This window comes from Trachypithecus francoisi, unplaced genomic scaffold, assembly GCF_009764315.1.
Source record: "Trachypithecus francoisi isolate TF-2019V2 unplaced genomic scaffold, Tfra_2.0 Lachesis_group8, whole genome shotgun sequence".
Classification (NCBI taxonomy): Eukaryota; Metazoa; Chordata; class Mammalia; order Primates; family Cercopithecidae; genus Trachypithecus; species Trachypithecus francoisi.
The window spans coordinates 72,919,181-72,939,570 of NW_022681473.1; the positions used below are offsets into that span (position 1 = coordinate 72,919,181).

The window sequence follows — 20,390 nt, forward strand, 5'->3', positions numbered from 1 at the left end:
TAACTCACTTGTCTGATAACAGGCTCTATGTTTGCCTTGCCTTAAGTTATTTCCTGGCACAGGACAGCTCTGGAGAAAGCAGATGAACCAGGCCTCTCAAGCAAAAATCAGTAGCAGAAAACCACTTATGTGATGAGAATGAGCTCTTTTATTTTGACTCACAGAAACCACCACCAATTTGGAAAAATGAATTTTACTTTTTTTTTCCTTTTTTAAACTTTTTTTCCCATAGAGATGGGGTCTCCTTGCCCAGCTAGGAAATGAATTTTAGAATATAATGCAGTTAAAACTAATTCACATAATTTTTAGGCCTGGCAAGGTGGCGCACGCCTGTAATCCCAGCACTTTGGGAGGCCAAGGTGGGCGGATCACTTCAGGTCAGGAGTTCGAGACCAGCCTGGCCAACATGGTGAAAAGCTGTCTCTACTAAAAATACAAAAATTAGCACGTGCCTGTAGTCCCAGTTACTTGGGAGCCTGAGGCAGGAGAATCGCTTGAACCTGGGAGGCTGAAGTTGTCAAGTGAGCCGAGATCACACCACTGCACTCCAGCCTGGGTGACAGAGCAAGACTCTGTCTCAAAAGAAACAAAAACAGCTAATTCACATAAGTTTTAGAGTAAACTTTATAACCAAACCCATATGTCAAAATAGCATATTTGACAAAGAAAAAGAAGCAACAACAAAAAATAGACATTCAAACCATGACAGCGTGTAAAATAAACAATATTGCAATCCCCCAAATATATGATATACAGTACATTTACGTTTTCCCCATGACATTTCCACTCTGTTACCCTTCATTAGGCAACATTATATTTTACTTAGGCACACAAAGCAGACAACCCTTTTTTTTTTTTTTTTTTTCCAGACGAGTCATGCTCTGTTGCCCAGGCTGGAGTGCTGGAGCATAGGTGGCGTGATCTCAGCTCACTGCAACCTCTGCCTCTTAAGTTCAGGTTCAAGCAATTCTCCTGCCTCAGCCTCCCAAGTAGCTGGAATTACAGGCGTTCACCATCGCGCCCAGCTAATTTTTTTTGTATTTTTAGTAGAGGCGGGGTTTCACCATGTTGGTCAAGGGCAGAGAGAGGGAGTTTTCATTTTTTCTTTGTGTACTTGTATTTGAATTCTTTAAAACAAGCATGTATTACTTTTGTGGTTATAAAACATGTAAATAATAATGTTGCAGGGAGCAGTGGCTCACTCCTGTAATCCCAACACTTTGGGAGGCCAAGGTGGGAGGATTGCTTGAGCCCAGGAGTTCAAGACCAGCCTGGACAACATGCCGAAAACCCACCTTCTATCAAAAATGCAAAAAACTAGCCAGGTGTAGTGGTGCAGGCCTGTGGTCCCAGCTACTCGGGAGGCTGAAGTGGGAGGATCCCTTGAGCTCCCTTGAGCTCCCGAGGCAGAGGTTGCAGTGACCCCAGATCGCGCCACTGCACTCTCCAGCCTGGGTGACAGAGTGAGACCCTGTCTCCAAAAAAAAAAAAAAGTTTATATAAGTAAACTACATATTTCTAGCAATAAATGTATATGCATATATAATATATAACAGGTAAATATTGCTGCATATTATCTACACACACTGGATTTACACATAAAAGGGGGAAATTCTACCTGCTGACAGTGCTCGATAACTATTTAATTTTAAAGGGATTGGCTTTTACTTTTTATTTCCTTTTTTTGTTTTTTTTTTGAGACGCAGTCTGGCTCTGTTGCCCAGGCTGGAGGGCAGTAGCATGATCTCAACTCAGTGCAACCTCTGGGGCCCAAGTGATCCTCCCACCTCAGCCTCCCAGAATGCTGGGATTACAGGTATGAGCCACAGCACCCGGTCTACAAATTTTAAACGAGTAGCCGGGGTTACAGGCATACACCACCACACCCAGCTAATTTTTTGTATTTTTGGTAGAAGACAGGGTTTCGCCATGTTGGCCAGGTTGGTCTCGAACTCCTGAGTTCAAGCGATCTGCCCTCCTGGGCCTCCCAAAGTGCTGGGATTATAGGCATGACCCATGGCACCTGGCCTTTTATCCTTTGTATTTTTGTGTTTAGTATCCGCATTTCTATCTTTCTAATGATATCAAAAACTTACATAAGAACAGTTATTGATTAGATAGAACAGAGGTTTTTAAAATTTAAATTAAAAATTTAATTAATCTTTTGATAATTATTACCACTTCCAGGCTGAGAGGTTTTTTTAAAGGAGGAATTAACTCCTCTTGTAAATACTCTGTGAACCAAGGGAAGGGTACAGTTATTTTCCTCAAAAACAATGGAAATGCTTCATATTCTGCAGAAACACAATAATTAGTGGATTTGATTATTGAAAATAGTTCTGGGATACCACTGGTTCCTGGACAAATGTAGTACTTTTTTGCATTACTACATGAGATTATGATTGAGGTATATATTTCATGAAGGTATGGCCAAGGGGCTATCTTGTTCACCACTGCACCTAGCATAGAGATAGGAAATAACCAGGGCTTAATGTTGGTGGAAAGTACATTAGTTGCATATTCTGACGAAAGAACTGGCAGTGAAAATCCATGAGAGAATTTTTGCGCACTTATTTGTATTTAAAATTTCAGTTATCTAGTTTGTGCCCTGTCCTGAGTATTTAAAGAAAAAATATTCTTGTTACAGTATAGCACATGATTTGAAAATGATTGCTAGTCACTTGAGTTTTCCATGTCATTTGTGGGGACATAGGTTTGTTGATTTATGTGCTAAAATATATTAATTGTTTACTCTGTATATAGTCTGTGAGGGATACAATAAAAGCCAAATCAGAGCTTTGCAGCCTTTCATTTTTTTTTAGAAGTTCACTTTGCTGTTAAAAGAAAGCTAAAAACTGTAAAAGACAGATATTTCTATAATGAAATTCACCTTTAAAATGAAAAGGAAATGAACAGAGGACTATTTCACCCTGGTCATTTCCCTCCAGAAAACAAAACCTTAGAATGTTATTAAACTGTCTAGTATATCTAAATATCACCACTAACAATAGTGTGAAATTACTGGGATTATAAATACTTATTCAACAATATTTCTTAGCTTCAAATGAGGGAAGACCAGTTTTCCTCCCAGGTTTTACTTTTCATTCATGTGTGATATCACGCTAAGAAAAAAATGGAAAATACATGTCAAAACTTAACTTTGCAGCACATTTTATGCAGTATTATGTTTCAATTATACATCAATAAAGATACTAAAAAACTCAAACAAAAAGAAGAAACGAAAATGTTACTTTCTATGGGACAAGGTAGTTTATGTTTTGGGAGAGAGTTTTACTCTGTCGCCCAGCCTGGAGTGCGGTGGCTCGATCTCGGCTCACTGCAACCTCTGCCTCCTTGGTTCAAGCGATCCTGCCTCATCTTATCCTCCCAAGTAGCTGGAATTAGAGGCTGCCGCCACCATGCCCGGCTAAGTTTATTTTTTAAGAGCAATTTCTTCTGGGGAGCAAAAAATTATCTCTCAAATGCCTAGTAGTCTACGGAAGGCAATGGAAAAGCAATTTGAGGTAATTGACACTTTTTTTTTTTTTTTTTTTTTGAGACAGACTCTCGCTGTCACCAGCCTGGAGTGCAGTGGCGAGATCTAGGCTCACTGACACCTCCACCTTCCGGGTTCAAGCGGTTCTCCTGCCTCTGCCTCCCGAGTAGCTGGGACTACTACTACAGGCGTACACCACCACGCCTTTGATTTTTGTATTTTTAGTATAAACGGGGTTTCACCATGTTGGCCCAGATGGTCTCGATCTCTTGATCTCGTGATCTGCCCGCCTCGGCCTCCCAAAGTGCTGGGATTACAGGGATGAGCCACCGCGCCCAGCCCGTAATTGACACATTTAAAAAGCTTATATTTAGGTCAATATCGCTACTCAATGAAAAAATTACGTTTGGTTTGTGTTATGTCGCAGCTCCACAGTGAACTATTTATTTGAAAGCTTTGTGTGTTTTGCGAGCATCATTTCCAACCTGGGAAAAGAGCCCCACAAGTTTAAAACAAAAGTGTATGCGTGTGTGTTTTCCTACTTGCCCCAAATAGTGTATGCTAAGTAGGTCCTGAAATGCAGATTCACAGTGGAGATATTTGGGTCCGGCTGGGTGTGGCTGTTGAGAAACACTCTTCCTAGAGCTCAGAGTGGGCTCCTTAAAGAGCTCCTCCAAATCCCAAAGGAAAAAGCCTTTCACACTTAACCTCTAAAAAGGCATTTTCCTGGGGATTCAACTCAGGCAAGCTCGCCTAGGTATTTTGGCGTGCTGGAGTAAACTCTCCAGCAGTGCTTTTCGACGTTACGGGTAAATTCGGCACCTCCCTCTCACTTCCCAGTTCCCAGAGGGGTAGCCGGCCCGGGGAGCTGGACCCGCCCAGGCTCTCGAGAGCACCTGAGACGCTAACGGAGAGGGGGTGCGGCGGCAGAAAGCCTCCGCCCCCTCCAGCCCCCACCGTCGGTGGCAGCTACGGGGCAGGCGGGAGGAAAGATGATTGACACGCCCGCTCAGTGGCTGGGAAGCTAGAGGGAGGGACGAAGAGGGGACGGCTGAGCCTTCTTCTTAAAGTGGTTGGGTTGGACCTCGGGAACTGCCTTCCGCAGGCCTATTGGCTTCCCTGAATGGGTTGTTATGGTAACAAATGACCGAACAGCCCTTATGAATCGGCCAATGAGAAGGGCCGTCTTTTTCAGCGCACCTCCGAGCCGTAGATGTTGCGAAAGTCCGGGTAGAGGCCGGAGAAGAAGGCGGTGCCAGGACGTCCAGCGGAAGGGCTGGGGGCGGGGCTCGTGACGTTACCGGGCCAGCCAATCACGCCTGGTTTTATCAGCGGCCCCGCCCTTTACCGCACATTTCCCCTCCCCTAGTTCATTTCGCACGACGCAGCGGTTGGGAACACAGACATTTTCGGAGCTGGAGTCGCCACTGCCGCCGCCATTTTGTGTCTGTGGAGAAAGAAGCTTCTGTGGCGGCTGGAAGTGGACGGAGATCACCCGCGAGACGGCGGCGTTTCATACCCGAGGTTCCCCCTGTGTCGTCCCCTATCCCCCCTCCGCGGTCAGCATGTGGTGAAGCCGGAGCCGCGAGAGATCAGGGGAGAGGAAGAGGAGTCGGAAGGGAGGCGGGGTATCCAGAGCGGCTTCAGCTTCAGCTGCGGCGGACCTCGGAGGGGGGCCGCGGCGCAATGTCAGAGCAGACGCCGGCCGAGGCCGGTGCTGCGGGGGCCCGGGAGGACGCCTGTCGGGATTATCAGTCATCGCTCGAAGACCTGACCTTCAATAGCAAGCCGCACATCAATATGCTGACCATTCTAGCCGAGGAGAACCTGCCCTTCGCCAAGGAGATCGTCTCTCTCATCGAGGCCCAAACCGCCAAGGTTTTTATACACCCCGCAGCCTCCTATTCTTCTAATACTCCCTGATTTTAGTGTCAGCCTCATCCCAGGTCTCGCTTCCATCCCAAGGGGGACAGTGTTCCTTCTTTCCAACCCCCCACCCCCCTCCAACTCAGGCTCGGTCTTTGGCCCAGGCTTGGAGCATGGGCCTCTCGGGGGGAGGAGTGGGGAGGATAAAGGGTGGAGTCCCACTTCCGCTTACCAACTCCCTTTTTAGGCCACCGCATTGTATATCCCGACACACACACGCTTTGAATAGAGCCCTTTTGGGTGGGGGAGACTTAAAGGCAGTTTGTGGTTTGGGGAAGTAAGAGTTAACATAAGCCATTTTAATCCCCTGGGAAGTGGGAGAGTGGGTCTCCCATTTTCCCCCAGCACCCTTTTTGGTAATTGTGTTCTGTGGGTTGGAAGGAGGTGAAGGGGGACCTGGGAGCGAGCTGTTGGTGGGTGGGAATAGGGATTTGGCCCCGAGTGGAGCAGCCGCCTGTTAGGAGCCCAACATGGCGCCTGAAAAGCACATGATGCGAAAGGGAAGAGAGGAGAATCCATTCCCTGCCAGCCAGGCAGCTGCTCACACCCGTCAGCCCCATTTTGGGGTGGGGGCGGCTAGATAAAACTTTTATTCTCCTATTGGAGGGTCTAATTTGTCCCAAAATAGGGGCAAGTGGGGTTGAGGGTGGGGTTTGGGTGGGGGGAGGAGATCTTATCCAACCTGTAGGTGGAGAACTGGCCCAGAGGGTAACAAGTACTTGCAGTTTCTCTGAAAAGTTCAGTCCCTCCTCCTCTTCCTTTTCTCTTTTTTTCTCCCTTCCCTGATAGCGAAGGAGTGTTTTTCTTTACCCCTTGACAGAAGTGGTCCTCTGCCACCTTATATTTCCCTGTAGTCCTCCTCTTCTGTGGATTCATATGGGAGCGATATGTCATTTAAGTAAAGTTACTGTTAAACTTAGTTACAATGAGTTTTAATAGCGTCCCAGTGCTACATTTTATTTTTCAAGCTTGTACTTACGGTTTAGTTTTTTCTAGTTGTTAGTGATTGCAATTATCAGGATGAGCCTCCTTTTAGCAGAGTGAACCCCTTTTTAAAGGCCACTTTAACAACAACCACCAATATATTGTTTAGAGACGGTTTCTGTCTAGTGTAAAACTGAGTGGTCTGACTCTAATAAATGGTTTTGAAATGTGTGACTGGTATTATAAAATTTGTGAATAAAACATATAAAATATGTATTTGTCTTTTTTATTTACCTTTGTAAGGTGTAGAATCTGTTTCCAAGACTTATTTTTATCTACGTGGTTGTGTGTTTTAAACAAAAGTCTTTAAGTGACTTGGGTTCATTCTTCTTTAGGTTCCATCCACTCTTTTGGGTAAACCTCCTCACAAGATAACACGGTTTCAGGTGGTCCTTTCATACTTTAAAGAGGACGAAAAGGAAGGTTTTTTTCCTTTTTTCTTTTAAGGGCCTCAACAAGTTTATCATGCTCAGTCTGACAGCTAAAATACAAGTTTTCGTTCACTTTTTCCTGTGAATATGTATGTAAAACAGCTTTTTTTTTTAAGTATGAGATTTAAAAAGGAAGCATTCCTCATACTCAACATGCTTTTTATTGATACCACAAACATCTTGGACATGAAAACTTAGTTTTTGCCTTGTTGAAGGCTTAACTTGACATTAAATGCCTTAAAGCACTCGTGTTTTTAAGGCAAAAACATTGAGTTTTAAAATTAATTACCTCGTATCTTGGGATTTAATATTCCACAGCGCCTAATATTGAGCAGCTCAGGTTGTCACTCAAAAGAACAGTTTCCTTGCTGGTTTTTAATGGATCCAGAAGACCTTCGAGAACCGAAAACTAAATGCTGAATATAGTGACCACATAAAACTTGTGTTTGTATATCGCTACACAGTGATGAAAATAGATGGGCTATTTGCTGGTAAAAGACTGAAATTTTGGGGGCACACGTTTCCTGCTTATTTTTGTAAAGCCAGATTGAGGAAAAGATGTAAAAGTCACTTTGGGGGAACTATCTTAATCCTGGTTGGGATCGAGGGTGAGGGGAGGGATTTTCCGTTATTTGGTAGCAAACTGGCCTGGTTTTGTGTTTTGGAGGTGAATGTTTGTGTCCTTATTCTTTAGCTTCTCTGCGTTACTAAAGGATTCACACTTAATTTGACTCCTCCCAAGAGAGCAGTAGCAAAAAATAATACATATAAGGACTTCACTTGTACAATAAAAAATTAGTCTACTTAACAGACTGGTGTTAAAGTGAGCCTGTTTATCTTCATAAGTACCATAATGACTAAAGTGGTGTAAAACATGACATGGTAAGGTAAAGACACAGCGGTAAACCATTTGACATGTTCGTACTTAATATAGTTGACCCACATGCAGTGGGTGAACCCTTTTATTGGACAGTACTTTAAAAGAAAGTTTTCATAAAGTTATTCAAAGGTTTCCTTAGCCAACTTTTGGTCGTAAAGGTGTTATCAGAAGCAAGAGCATTTCCACACACTTGTATGGGCAATTGGTTTTATTAAATATGGCATTGTGTACTCCAGAACTGTGAGCCTACCCTAGCTTCAGGCAGCTATGGGAAGTGTTACTCAGGGTAAGATTCCTATACACGTGGCGTGGGTAAATGGGGATAACCTAAGTTTTTTGTATTTAAAAAATCATGGGTACTCCTTTGGAGTCAGAGTTAAGACTATTATGGTGTGTCTTAATGCTCCTCAACAAGTCTGTGAACCTGCTGATGCTTTCTGGAAGCTTGCTATGCCTTCTAAAAGCCAGTGGTGGGTAGGCATTGCCGTTGAACTGGGGCAACATTTCTTTACTTTGGAAAGGGCCACCTGTATATCAGCATCACCACACTGGCTCTGCACAAATTTATAACCCCTGGTTTGTGCATGTCAGAGGAAACTATCGGCGGAGAGTCCAGGCTGTGAAGAAAATCTTCAGGACAAATCCTGGTTTCCAGAGTCAAGTTCAACCTGATTTACATGATTCAGCGGCTGCTCCATCCAGTTTTTCTTGTCTGAGTAACAAACTTGCAACTTCCTGCATGTTGTTGTGCAAGTTTCAGTGTTTTGCCATTGACTTCCTAGGTGAAGTGTTCTTAATTTTTGTTCATTTGGATTATAGAGAAGTAATCCTAGTGATTTTACAGGTAACAAAAGCTTCATAGACTTGAACATACAAAATATGCCTATGGAAATTAGTTTCTACAAGAGGTCTAAAAACTGCTTTGAGTGTAGGCACACCATTGTAAATTAATATGGGTCCCAAAACTGACACTTGGATTACATAAAGTAATTTTCCCTCGCCTCCTCTTTATTTTTGTCACTTAAAACACAGGTCTTTTTACCACATGAACTTGAAATTTCATTGAATGTTAAATGAGTATATTAGGGATTACAGCTGTTCATCCTGGTAATTCTGAGCTTTTGTGTGCTCAACTAAGGATTTTAAGAGTTGAGAACTTGATTGAACACTTAAGTTTCATAAAGATTACTTCAAAAGTATTTAGTATCAACAAAAATAGAGGTCTGTATTGTAGGTTTAAAAACTCACTTTTAAAAGTAATTATTTGGTGGTAATTCATTATACTAAACTTGTCAGTTTCTTTTTATTCAGGCTCCTTCCTCAGAGAAGCTTCCTGTTATGTACCTTATGGATTCTATTGTGAAAAACGTTGGAAGAGAGTATCTCACTGCCTTTACTAAAAATCTAGTTGCAACATTTATTTGTGTGTTTGAAAAGGTACATACGCATTTAGAAACATTTGTGTTTTTTTTTTTTTAAAATGTGTTCCTGATTAAATAAATACTTGCTTTGTGTTGGGTTTTCTTGGGTGGTGAAATGTTTTATACTTTTGGACATTTATCGTTAGTACCATTTCAAAGAAAGAGGCTGAAGTTAATGTTTTATGTTAGAGTTTTAGAACAGATTCTAGGGGTTTACATTGTCCATTTAAGAATAGATGGATTTGCTTTTAGAATTGTGCTTTTTAAAAAAATTGAGTTTGTTCATTTGAACATCTGTTTCATCACTTATAAACCAGGCAAAAAGATGTGAAATCGTCAAGAGTAATTAAAATTTCATTGTTTAAATTTCTGGTGTTAGGATGTTGACTGTTCTTTGGGGGAAAAAAAGCATAATCCCTCAGTGTCTCAACCTGTGATTGGTTCCTGAAACTTCTATGTTTTTTTGTTTTGTTTTCTGGAAATGTTTACTCTTTTGTTATATTGTTCAAGTATGTTTTAGATGAATGTTGTTGGTATGTGTCAGTGGTGGACCAGTTAACTGCTGTAGGTTATTCTGGAAATATTTTTCCCCCCACCTTAGTGTTCAGAAATTAGGCTTATTTTTCATATCTAGAGATTGTAAATTTATTTCATAATGTAACATATGTGGTGGTTTGGTTATAGCAGTATTATGTTGAGGAAGACAAGGGATTTGCTGAGGTAATTCTCTGCCTGTCAGGCTGTATCTTTCACATTGAGCAAAAAGGCACTTAGGAGATATTTAGGTTTAAAGATTGTTTCGTAATGACAGTATTTGGTGGTAGTTATATTTTAGTAGATGATCACCTCTGTGTCAGTTGTCAGATTTGTAGAATTGGAATTTTTTTTGGAGGAACTATTATTAGATTTTACATGTTTATTAGAAAATAGGTAGTTGCTATTTGAGAAATGTTTTTAAGTTCTTAGAGAAAAGAAATAGTATATATAGAAGAAATTTGGAAAGCTCCATATCAGATAGCATTAAAATGCTTGTTAATATAATATTGTAGACATTTGCTGAATACTGCTAACCAGAGGCTGTAGTCTTAAGGAGAAGCTTAACCAACCTCTTGGTTTCAGTTTCAGTATGTTCAAATTCACTTGGGTGTTTGGTAGCATACCTTTACTGAATCTAACTGGGCATTAACATGACAGTTGATTAAAATGACCTTATAATAAATACATTATTATATGAAAACTTACGAATATAGTTAAGGCTTTATTATCTGTTGTAATGTTGAAAATGTAACTTGGTTTTCACAAGTTCTAGGTTTCTTGATGGTGAATTTTCTTTCTTTTTCTTTTTTTTTTTTTGAGATGGAGTTTTGCTCTTGTTGCCCACGCTGGAGTGCAGTGGCGCCATCTCGGCTCACTGCAACCTCCGCCTTCCAGGTTCAAGTGATTCTCCTGCCTCAGCCTCCTGAGTAGCTGGGATTACAGGCATGAGCCATCATGCCTGGCTAATTTTGTATTTTTAGTAAAGACAGGGTTTCACCATGTTGGTCAGTTTGGTCTTGAACTCCTGACCTCAGGTGATCCACCTGTCTCGGCCTCTCAAAGTGTTGGAATTACAGACAAGAGCCACTGTGCCTGGCAGTGGCAGATTTTCTAAAAATTGTTAGGCCATCACAAACGTGAACAGATAAGTTATTTAAAACTAAGGCTTATCAGTGGTTAAGATTTTGTAAATTTCAGTTGTTAAAGTGCTTTCCACACCACAATAACTTATTCCTAGGTACCCAACCATATAGTATTGCTGAGCATTGGTTAGTGAGATAGTTTTGCCTTAATTTTAACTTTGTACTACTATGTAAGTAATTTAAAACATTTAAGCCATCAGGTAATCAATTTTTCTAGTTTTATATTTTTTAGTTTTATATTTTCTAGTTGTTTTATATTTTTTTTCCAGAGTAAGAGTAATGTTAGGAATATTATACTAAGCTCTAAGATGTGGAAACGTTTTGTATATAGAAAGGCTCGCCTGGTTGGTTGCTTGCATGAAGGCTAGGTGAAAATGGCTTTAATTATTCTGTTTTTGAAGGAGAAATGCACCTTTAATAAATTATTACTGTTGAATGTACTTACCAATGGGTAGTACAGTTCTATATGTGAAGTAGAGCAGATTTATATAACTTACTTTTAATATATAAAATATTCTATAGTAACTTAACAAGCCATAGAATTGTTCTGTTGTTCTAGGTGGATGAAAATACTAGAAAAAGTTTATTTAAGTTACGTTCCACATGGGATGAAATATTCCCTTTGAAGAAACTTTATGCCCTGGATGTCAGAGTCAATTCATTAGATCCTGCTTGGCCTATTAAACCTCTACCCCCCAATGTGAATACGTCTAGCATCCATGTGAATCCTAAATTTTTAAATAAGTCGGTAAGTTTTAATATGAATAGTATGTAACATGCTTTTAAGTATCACATTTTGAATTCTTCTAGAGAACTTAATGCCAGAAAGCCAAAATAGACTACTCTATAGTGAATCGGTTCAGTTTGAAAAAATATATATATATATATTTGGAATTTTTATTTAGAAATGTATTCACCTTGTTTAGGTATTATGTAACATTTACTTTGGCTTTTAAATTCCTGATAAGTTTTCTGTGTGATATTTAGGAATTTGGATAATTATTAAAGAGTTAAATTCTGTGTGATATTTAGGAATTTGGATAATTACTGAGAGTTAAACTGATAATTTTTATTTACTCCCTAGCTTCCTTTTTAGCTGATATATTTTTCTTAACAAATTGTCTTTTCTTATAGCCCGAGGAGCCTTCAACACCTGGTACAGTGGTCAGTTCCCCTAGCATCTCCACTCCTCCAATTGTTCCTGATATACAAAAGAATCTTACACAAGAACAACTAATAAGGCAGCAGTTACTGGCAAAGCAAAAACAGTTGTTAGAACTTCAGCAGAAAAAGCTGGAGCTTGAGCTAGAGCAAGCTAAGGCACAACTGGTAAGTAAGGGAGATTGGCATTTTAAATATTTTAAACCTGTGTGACAATACAGAAGTAATGTTTATGTTTGAATTTTATTAACGTTACTTTTATTAGTAGTGTACTCTTTTAACTTTTTTTTTTACAAATCATAATATATTTATTAGATTATACTTTTATATCTTTATTGTAAAATTCACTTGATTAAAAACCACATAGGCCAGGTGCAGTGGATCATGCCTGTAATCTCAACACTTTGGACGTCCGAGGTGGGAAGATCGCTTGAGTTTAGGAGTTTGAGGCCAGCCTGGGCAACATAGTGAGGCCCTACCAAAAAAAAAAAAAAATTAGCCAGGTGTGGTAGTGCATGCTTGTGGTCCCAGCCACTTGAGAGGCTGAGTTGGGAGGATCACTGAAGGCTGCAATGAGGTATGATTGCTTCACTGCACTCTAGCCTGAGTGACAGAGCAAGACACTGTCTCAGGAAAACCCCCCAAAACAAAAAACTACACTATTTCCTCCGAATAGTTTTCTGTTAGATTGCTATCTTATAAAGTAGCATCTTAGTTTTGTTTAATCATTACATTATGTGGACTTAATATTTCAGTCCCAAGATGGTAGGCATGTTGTGGCAAATATTTTTGCATAGTCTTTAATGTTTTGTGAGCTTATACTTCATGAGCAGAAATGACAAAACTAAGGAGGCCAGGAAAATGATATATTTCTACACATGAACGACTTTATACTAAGTTATTTTGCTTAGCATCTGAGCTTATTCAACAGTGAGGTACAGGAAGGCAGAATTTTATAAGTTCATTAATAGCACCACTTTGGGAGAAACTAAATTTTAGGACTTAGAATTTAGCTGAAATGACTCTGATTCTTGTGCAGCTGGAGTGTAGTGGTTTAGCAATTACTTAGGAGCAGTATGGCTCAGAATCCTGAATAATTAGAAAGAGAAACAATTTTTTTTTTTCATTCTATTTAGAGATAATATTATAAAATCTCAAAAATACTAGTAAGAAATAATCGGCAACTTAAATCATGGACTTTTTCTTTTCATTGTAATCTCAATTCATTAGAAGTGTACAATTTAAATACAGTATTGAGTAAATATATTTATTGAATAAAGCATTATATTCTTCAGTTGTTTGCAATTTCTTGACAATCTTCATGTTTTACAGTGTTGACATGAACATTTATTTTGTGTTTTAGGCAGTTTCTCTTAGTGTTCAGCAGGAAACATCCAATTTAGGTCCTGGATCTGCACCATCCAAATTACATGTTTCACAGATTCCCCCTATGGCAGTTAAAGCTCCTCATCAGGTTCCTGTGCAATCTGAGAAAAGCCGTCCAGGACCATCCTTACAAATTCAGGATGTGAAAGGAACTAACCGGGATCCTCGTCTGAACAGGATAAGCCAACATTCTCATGGAAAAGATCAAAGTCACAGGAAAGAATTTCTAATGAACACATTAAACCAGTCTGATATTAAGACAAGTAAAACTATACCCTCTGAAAAACTAAATTCATCTAAGCAAGAAAAAAGTAAATCAGGTGAAAAAATAACCAAGAAAGAACTTGAACAATTAGATTCTAAATCAAAATCGAAATCGAAATCACCATCACCTTTGAAAAACAAATTATCTCACACAAAAGACTTGAAAAATCAAGAATCAGAAAGTATGAGGTTGTCTGATATGAACAAGAGAGACCCAAGATTAAAAAAACATCTTCAGGATAAGACTGATGGCAAAGATGATGATGTGAAAGAGAAGAGAAAAACTGCAGAAAAAAAGGATAAAGATGAGCACATGAAGTCATCTGAACACAGACTGGCTGGAAGTAGAAATAAAATCATAAATGGCATTGTACAAAAACAGGATACAATAACAGAAGAGTCAGAAAAACAGGGGACAAAACCAGGGAGATCGAGTACTAGAAAGCGATCAAGATCTCGATCACCCAAGTCTAGGTCACCAATTATACATTCCCCAAAGAGAAGAGATAGGCGGTCACCCAAACGAAGGCAAAGAAGTATGTCTCCAACGGCGACACCTAAAGCTGGAAAGATTCGCCAATCTGGAGTTAAGCAGTCACATATGGAAGAGTTTACACCACCTTCTAGGGAAGACAGAAACGCTAAGAGAAGTAATAAACAGGATATTCGGGATCCAAGGCGAATGAAAAAGACGGAAGAGGAGCGGCCACAAGAAACTACAAATCAGCATTCTACAAAGTCAGGCACTGAACCAAAGGAGAATGTAGAAAACTGGCAAAGTTCCAAGTCTGCCAAAAGATGGAAATCTGGTTGGGAAGAAAATAAAAGGTATGATGTTAACATTTTAAGTCAAGTGTAATAGTGTGTATGTTTCAAAAGATAGTGTTAATTTAAAAATTGGAAAATGTTTATTGGGTGCTGTTAGTACTTTTTTCCATCTAATTCTTATATCTCTGTGGGTTAAATACTATTATTATTTCTATTTTACAGATAAGGAAACTGAAGTTTAGAAAGGTTAACTAATCTACCTAAGGCTGCAGTCCAGGACATGCAAGAATTAGAATTCATATCTGTTTTTGCTGATTGCATATTTCATGCTCTTAATCATTTAATTAATTACTTTTTGTGATTACATATGCCCATTTTAACCATATCCTTTTGAAAAGAATCTTTAAATATGGTCCTGAGTATTTTTTTAAAAAACATTTCAAAGTAACATACTGCTTTTATGGTTTCAGCTTACAGCAGGTTGATGAACATAGTAAACCTCCTCATCTGAGGCATAGGGAGAGTTGGTCAAGCACTAAAGGAATTTTATCACCTCGAGCCCCAAAGCAGCAACAGCATCGATTAAGCGTAGATGCCAATCTTCAGATTCCTAAAGAGTTAACTCTTGCAAGCAAAAGAGAATTACTTCAAAAGGTAGTTACTATGATTAATCCCATGTCATTATTCTCTTTTGTCTATTTTTTTGTTTTTTTTTATATTTAAAATAATTTTATTTCCTTTTATCACCCCTATACAGACGAGTGAACGTTTAGCATCTGGTGAAATTACACAGGATGACTTCCTTGTTGTTGTGCATCAAATTCGACAGCTATTTCAGTATCAAGAAGGTAAACATAGATGCAATGTACGGGATAGTCCTACAGAAGAAAATAAAGGTGGATTAAAAAAGAAACCTCTCTTATCTGATGCTGAATTAACCTACTATGAACATAAAGCAAAACTGAAAAGGACACAGGTTCAGCATTCATTTCCAAGACTTGATCTCTTAGATCCTGATATTTTTGACTACCCTTTGACTGATGCCTTGTTGTCTGGAATAGAATGTGAGCCATCCAAAAGTAAACATGCAAGTAGGAATAGTGGAGCACAGTTTGACAGAAAAGAACAATTTAGTGAAAGAGCAAGACGTCTTTCTCCTATATCTGGGAGTCGTACTTATGCTGAGAATCTTTCACCCCATGAGGGCCGGAGAAGACATGACGAGCAAGTCTCTGCTAAAGGTAGAAAAAGTTAAATCAGATTATGCCTATTGAATCACACAGCAGTGAAGGGAAAATGAACAAGCTAAGTGGGGATGGATTTTTGTGACTGTTCAGAGTACCATTTTTTTCCCATTTGTTTTGTTACTTTTTTCCCTTTAAGGAAAGGGAAGGGAAGGGAGCTAATATTTCTAAAGCCAGTTGTGTGTCAGGTACTTCATTAGGTTTTTTAAATATGTATTTTGATTTAATCCTCACAACAACACAATGAAGTATATATTCTCCCCATTTTACAGAGAGGAAATAAAAGAGAGGTTAAATAACTTGCTCTCAAAATGAAATAAGTAGTATGTTGATAGGATGGGAATGTTTTTGTTCCTCAGGTGTGTCTGACTCTAGAGTCTTATCTGCTGCTTTATGCTGTCTGTCTCTTCCTGCCCCTCTAATATAGTGAGATAGTTATATCTTTGGCTAAACATTTATGTGAAAAGAGAAGATTTTAAGATAACTTTAGATTTAGTGAAAATAATTTTTTTCCTTTTTAAAAGGTGTGCGAGAAGAGCAGAGATCTCCATTCAATGATCGTTTTCCACTTAAGCGACCTCGATACGAAGATTCAGATAAACCATTTGTAGATAGCCCAGCATCAAGATTCGCTGGCCTGGATACAAATCAGCGACTTACAGCTTTAGCTGAAGACAGACCATTATTTGATGGACCTAGTAGGCCATCAGTAGCAAGAGATGGCCCAACCAAGATGATTTTTGAAGGACCTAATAAATTAAGCCCTCGAATTGATGGACCTCCCACACCAGCTTCTCTTCGGTTTGATGGGTCACCAGGACAAATGGGGGGAGGAGGCCCTTTGAGATTTGAAGGGCCACAAGGTCAGCTAGGAGGTGGTTGTCCTTTGAGATTTGAAGGTCCCCCAGGACCAGTGGGGACACCTCTGCGGTTTGAGGGCCCAATTGGTCAAGCAGGAGGAGGTGGTTTTCGGTTTGAAGGTTCCCCTGGTCTGAGGTTTGAGGGATCTGCAGGTGGTTTGCGATTTGAGGGACCAGGGGGCCAGCCTGTGGGTGGTCTGAGGTTTGAGGGACATCGTGGTCAACCCGTGGGTGGTCTAAGGTTTGAGGGACCTCATGGTCAGCCTGTGGGTGGACTTAGATTTGATAATCCCCGAGGTCAGCCTGTAGGTGGACTTAGATTTGAGGGAGGTCATGGTCCATCAGGGGCTGCGATTAGGTTTGATGGACCTCATGGTCAGCCAGGAGGTGGAATCAGATTTGAGGGCCCTTTGCTACAGCAAGGAGTTGGAATGAGGTTTGAGGGCCCTCATGGTCAGTCAGTAGCTGGTCTGAGATTTGAGGGACAACATAATCAACTTGGTGGGAACCTTAGGTTTGAGGGTCCACATGGCCAACCAGGGGTTGGTATCAGGTTTGAAGGTCCTTTAGTCCAACAAGGAGGTGGAATGAGGTTTGAGGGTCCTTCTGTACCAGGAGGTGGCCTGAGAATTGAAGGGCCTCTGGGTCAAGGTGGTCCAAGATTTGAAGGTTGTCATGCTTTAAGGTTTGATGGGCAGCCAGGTCAGCCGTCACTCTTGCCAAGATTTGATGGATTACATGGTCAGCCAGGTCCTAGATTTGAAAGGACTCCTGGTCAGCCAGGCCCTCAGAGGTTTGATGGACCACCTGGACAGCAGGTTCAGCCCAGATTTGATGGTGTACCTCAAAGATTTGATGGTCCACAACATCAGCAGGCATCAAGGTTTGATATTCCTCTTGGTCTTCAAGGCACAAGATTTGACAATCACCCTTCACAAAGGCTTGAATCAGTATCTTTCAATCAGACTGGTCCATATAATGATCCACCTGGCAATGCTTTTAATGCCCCATCCCAAGGACTACAGTTCCAAAGACATGAACAAATATTTGATTCACCTCAAGGACCAAATTTTAATGGACCACATGGCCCTGGAAACCAGAGTTTCTCTAATCCACTTAACAGAGCTTCTGGACACTATTTTGATGAAAAAAATCTTCAGAGTTCTCAATTTGGAAACTTTGGCAATATACCTGCTCCAATGACAGTAGGAAATATTCAGGCATCTCAACAGGTAAGTCTGTTATTCTAAATTTGCGTTGTATGCAGATAACCATTTTTTAATGTTTCTAGAAAGGTTTTCAGGACATAGTTTATTGTATAGATTGGGAAGAAGTTTTTAATGTACTCTAAAGCCACCTGCTAAGGAAGTGGGATGAGCGTCTTTTGGGAATGAAATTTGCAGCTTAAATCCAAAATTGATTTTAGCTCTTTCAAACCCCCACCCCCAACTCTGCTTTTTGTTTTGTTTTTGCTTTAAAGCTTTTGAAATATTACATAATTGTGTTTCATAGAGGTCTGCATTGTAGAACTGTTGGGCCCTGATGTGCTTTAAAGTAGCCATGGAACTGATTGCTTGGACTGTTCTTTGACCAAGAATTTCATTAACCTGAGTTAAATAAGAAGATCAAATTTTGTCCATGCTTTCATAGTCTGCAATTCTTTTTCTTTGTCCTGTTTTTCTACTTTTTACCACCTTTCCAGTCACTTCAATTAAACACAATTGTTTGATATTAATGTCAATGTAGCAAACTTAGTAGCAAATAGCCTTCCAAATACACTCTGGTTATGAAGCATGCAGTTACCTGTTGGTATTCTTTTACACTTGTTCTGTATACATTTTAAAATGCATACTGAAATAACTTTAAGGTAGTATGTTTACAATTTGTGATTAACTTGGTTGGTTTTGAATGACTACTTTTGCTTGCGTGCTGAAATTCTCCTGGGCTGTTTTATTTCTTTTCCAGGTGCTGACATTTTCTTACTAGGACAGATTTATTTTATAGTAGTAAGATTGTATGGAAGAAAATACAAAATAAGAAAGATTTTAAAAGCACATTAGGAACATTATTAATAGAAAGTAGTCCTTCTGTTCATCTCTAATCGTATGAAAAAACAGTTGGCCTGTCTAGATCTACTCTACTGTATATCCTTGAAAGAAATTGACACATACTCTAGAATGGTACTTATTTAGTCTTGTTTCTACATTGCACAGGATTGGTGGGGTTTTTATTATGTGTACTTACCACCAAAAGTCCACATATATACTGAAGAAGGATTATAAATGGACATTTATTTACATACCAGCAACATGTAGAAGTCCTGCCTCCCTCTGGACTGCAAATACTGTATTTGTCTGCCAGTGCAGTTCTTGCTCCATGATTGTTCTATTTTTTAACATTCCCTTTGACATCTTTTACAAGACCTTTTACAGGATTACTTTGTAATGTAGCTATAACTGTATGCAAAGATAATGGCCAAGCAGGATACTTACCTGCTTGGTAATTCAGATTGCTAATTAAAACAGGCTTTTGATATCTGGAAAACGGGCAAGGGTGAGGAGTTCTGGCCTTAGTTTTGCTCCTAACTAGCCCTTGTGATTGTGTATAGGTCATATTGCTTTATGTCAGTTCTTCTATTTGTGAAATAAGGGAAAGCACCAGCAAGGTAAAGTGACTTGTGTAAAGTAACACAGCTAGTTACCTTATGTTTGCATGGTATCATACATTTTCCTTTTTGAGGGGCTACTTTGCCTCTCTAGTAGGTACCTTAAACTTTTCAAAGAAGTTTTAACCCATTCTCAGTAACTTATACCTCAGTGAAACGGGTAAGGGAAGGTTTTATTGTTCCTGTTTGTAGAAGACCTAGAAGTGAAGTGATACAGCCAAGTTACCGTTCTAAATCTTTATTTATTTATTTAGATTTACTTTTCTAAATCTAAAACTAACTAAATCTTTAGTTACCTTTCTTAATCTAAGGCAGGCCTTGTGACATCTATGAATATTTTTATGTAATTAGGATGTTCAAAGTTTTACTTGAAATGTAGAAAATATGTTCTTAAAATTAAGGTTTTTCTTAAAGGTTCTGAGTGGTGTTGCTCAGCCAGTAGCTTTTGGTCAAGGACAACAGTTTTTACCAGTTCATCCACAAAATCCTGGATTTGTTCAGAATCCTCCAGGTATGTACTTTATGAACTTTGTTTTTCAAAAGACAAATTATTATTGTTTCGTTGAATAGCTAACTTGCTGAATTTTAGGAAATGACAGTTTTGCAAAGGTATATTTAATTTAGAGAAATTTAATCTGGCTGACATATTTTTGTTCCTTTTCTAAGTTTATTTACATTGTGGATGTACCTATTTACAGCTAGAGATGGTTAGCGGGGACTTGTAGTCCACAAACCAGAGGGAAGGAAACCTATTTGGTGGAAACTAGGAGGTGGGAAGGAAGGTATGACATCTGTATTGAGATAGAATGAAATAAATGACAAACCTCAGAAATCTCAATTATCTGATGTTTCAAGTATGTGTTATGATCCAGTAAACATTTATTAAGTGAATACTGAGGATACTGCATTAATAAAGTTGATTAATTTTTATGTTTTTATGGGCACTTAAATAGCAAAAAGCGGCTTTCCTAGCCAGGTACACTGATAAGCATCTTTGTTACTATGGGGTGAGGCTTAGTACTAGATAAAAGGACTTTTAAAATGGATTTTAGTTTTATTTATTTATTTATTTATTTATTTACTTACTTACTTATTTATGAGACAGAGTCTTGCTCTCTTACCCAGGCTGGAGTGCAGTGGTACGATCTTGCCTCACTACAGCCTCTGCCTCCAGGGTTCAAGCAATTCTCCTGTCTCAGCCTCCTGAGTAGCTGGGACTACAGCC

The 20,390-nt window shown here is 39.4% G+C and overlaps 1 protein-coding gene across 4 annotated transcripts in view; it reads left to right on the plus strand.

The window, feature by feature from the left end:
- The first annotated feature begins 4,736 nt into the window (after positions 1 to 4,736).
- Positions 4,737 to 20,390, plus strand: part of PCF11 (PCF11 cleavage and polyadenylation factor subunit) — a 28,790-nt gene continuing 13,136 nt past the window's right edge. For 2 of the 4 annotated variants that reach the window (XM_033206021.1, XM_033206022.1), the window contains exons 1-9: positions 4,737 to 5,374; positions 9,029 to 9,154; positions 11,377 to 11,565; positions 11,952 to 12,146; positions 13,342 to 14,456; positions 14,867 to 15,050; positions 15,154 to 15,637; positions 16,165 to 17,732; positions 19,580 to 19,676. In XM_033206021.1, the coding sequence (XP_033061912.1) occupies positions 5,183 to 5,374; positions 9,029 to 9,154; positions 11,377 to 11,565; positions 11,952 to 12,146; positions 13,342 to 14,456; positions 14,867 to 15,050; positions 15,154 to 15,637; positions 16,165 to 17,732; positions 19,580 to 19,676 (4,150 nt within the window). In that variant the 5' untranslated portion in view covers positions 4,737 to 5,182. The remainder of the gene's footprint in view (positions 5,375 to 9,028; positions 9,155 to 11,376; positions 11,566 to 11,951; positions 12,147 to 13,341; positions 14,457 to 14,866; positions 15,051 to 15,153; positions 15,638 to 16,164; positions 17,733 to 19,579; positions 19,677 to 20,390) is intronic. The other 2 variants (XM_033206023.1, XM_033206026.1) reach the window with 1 other exon arrangement.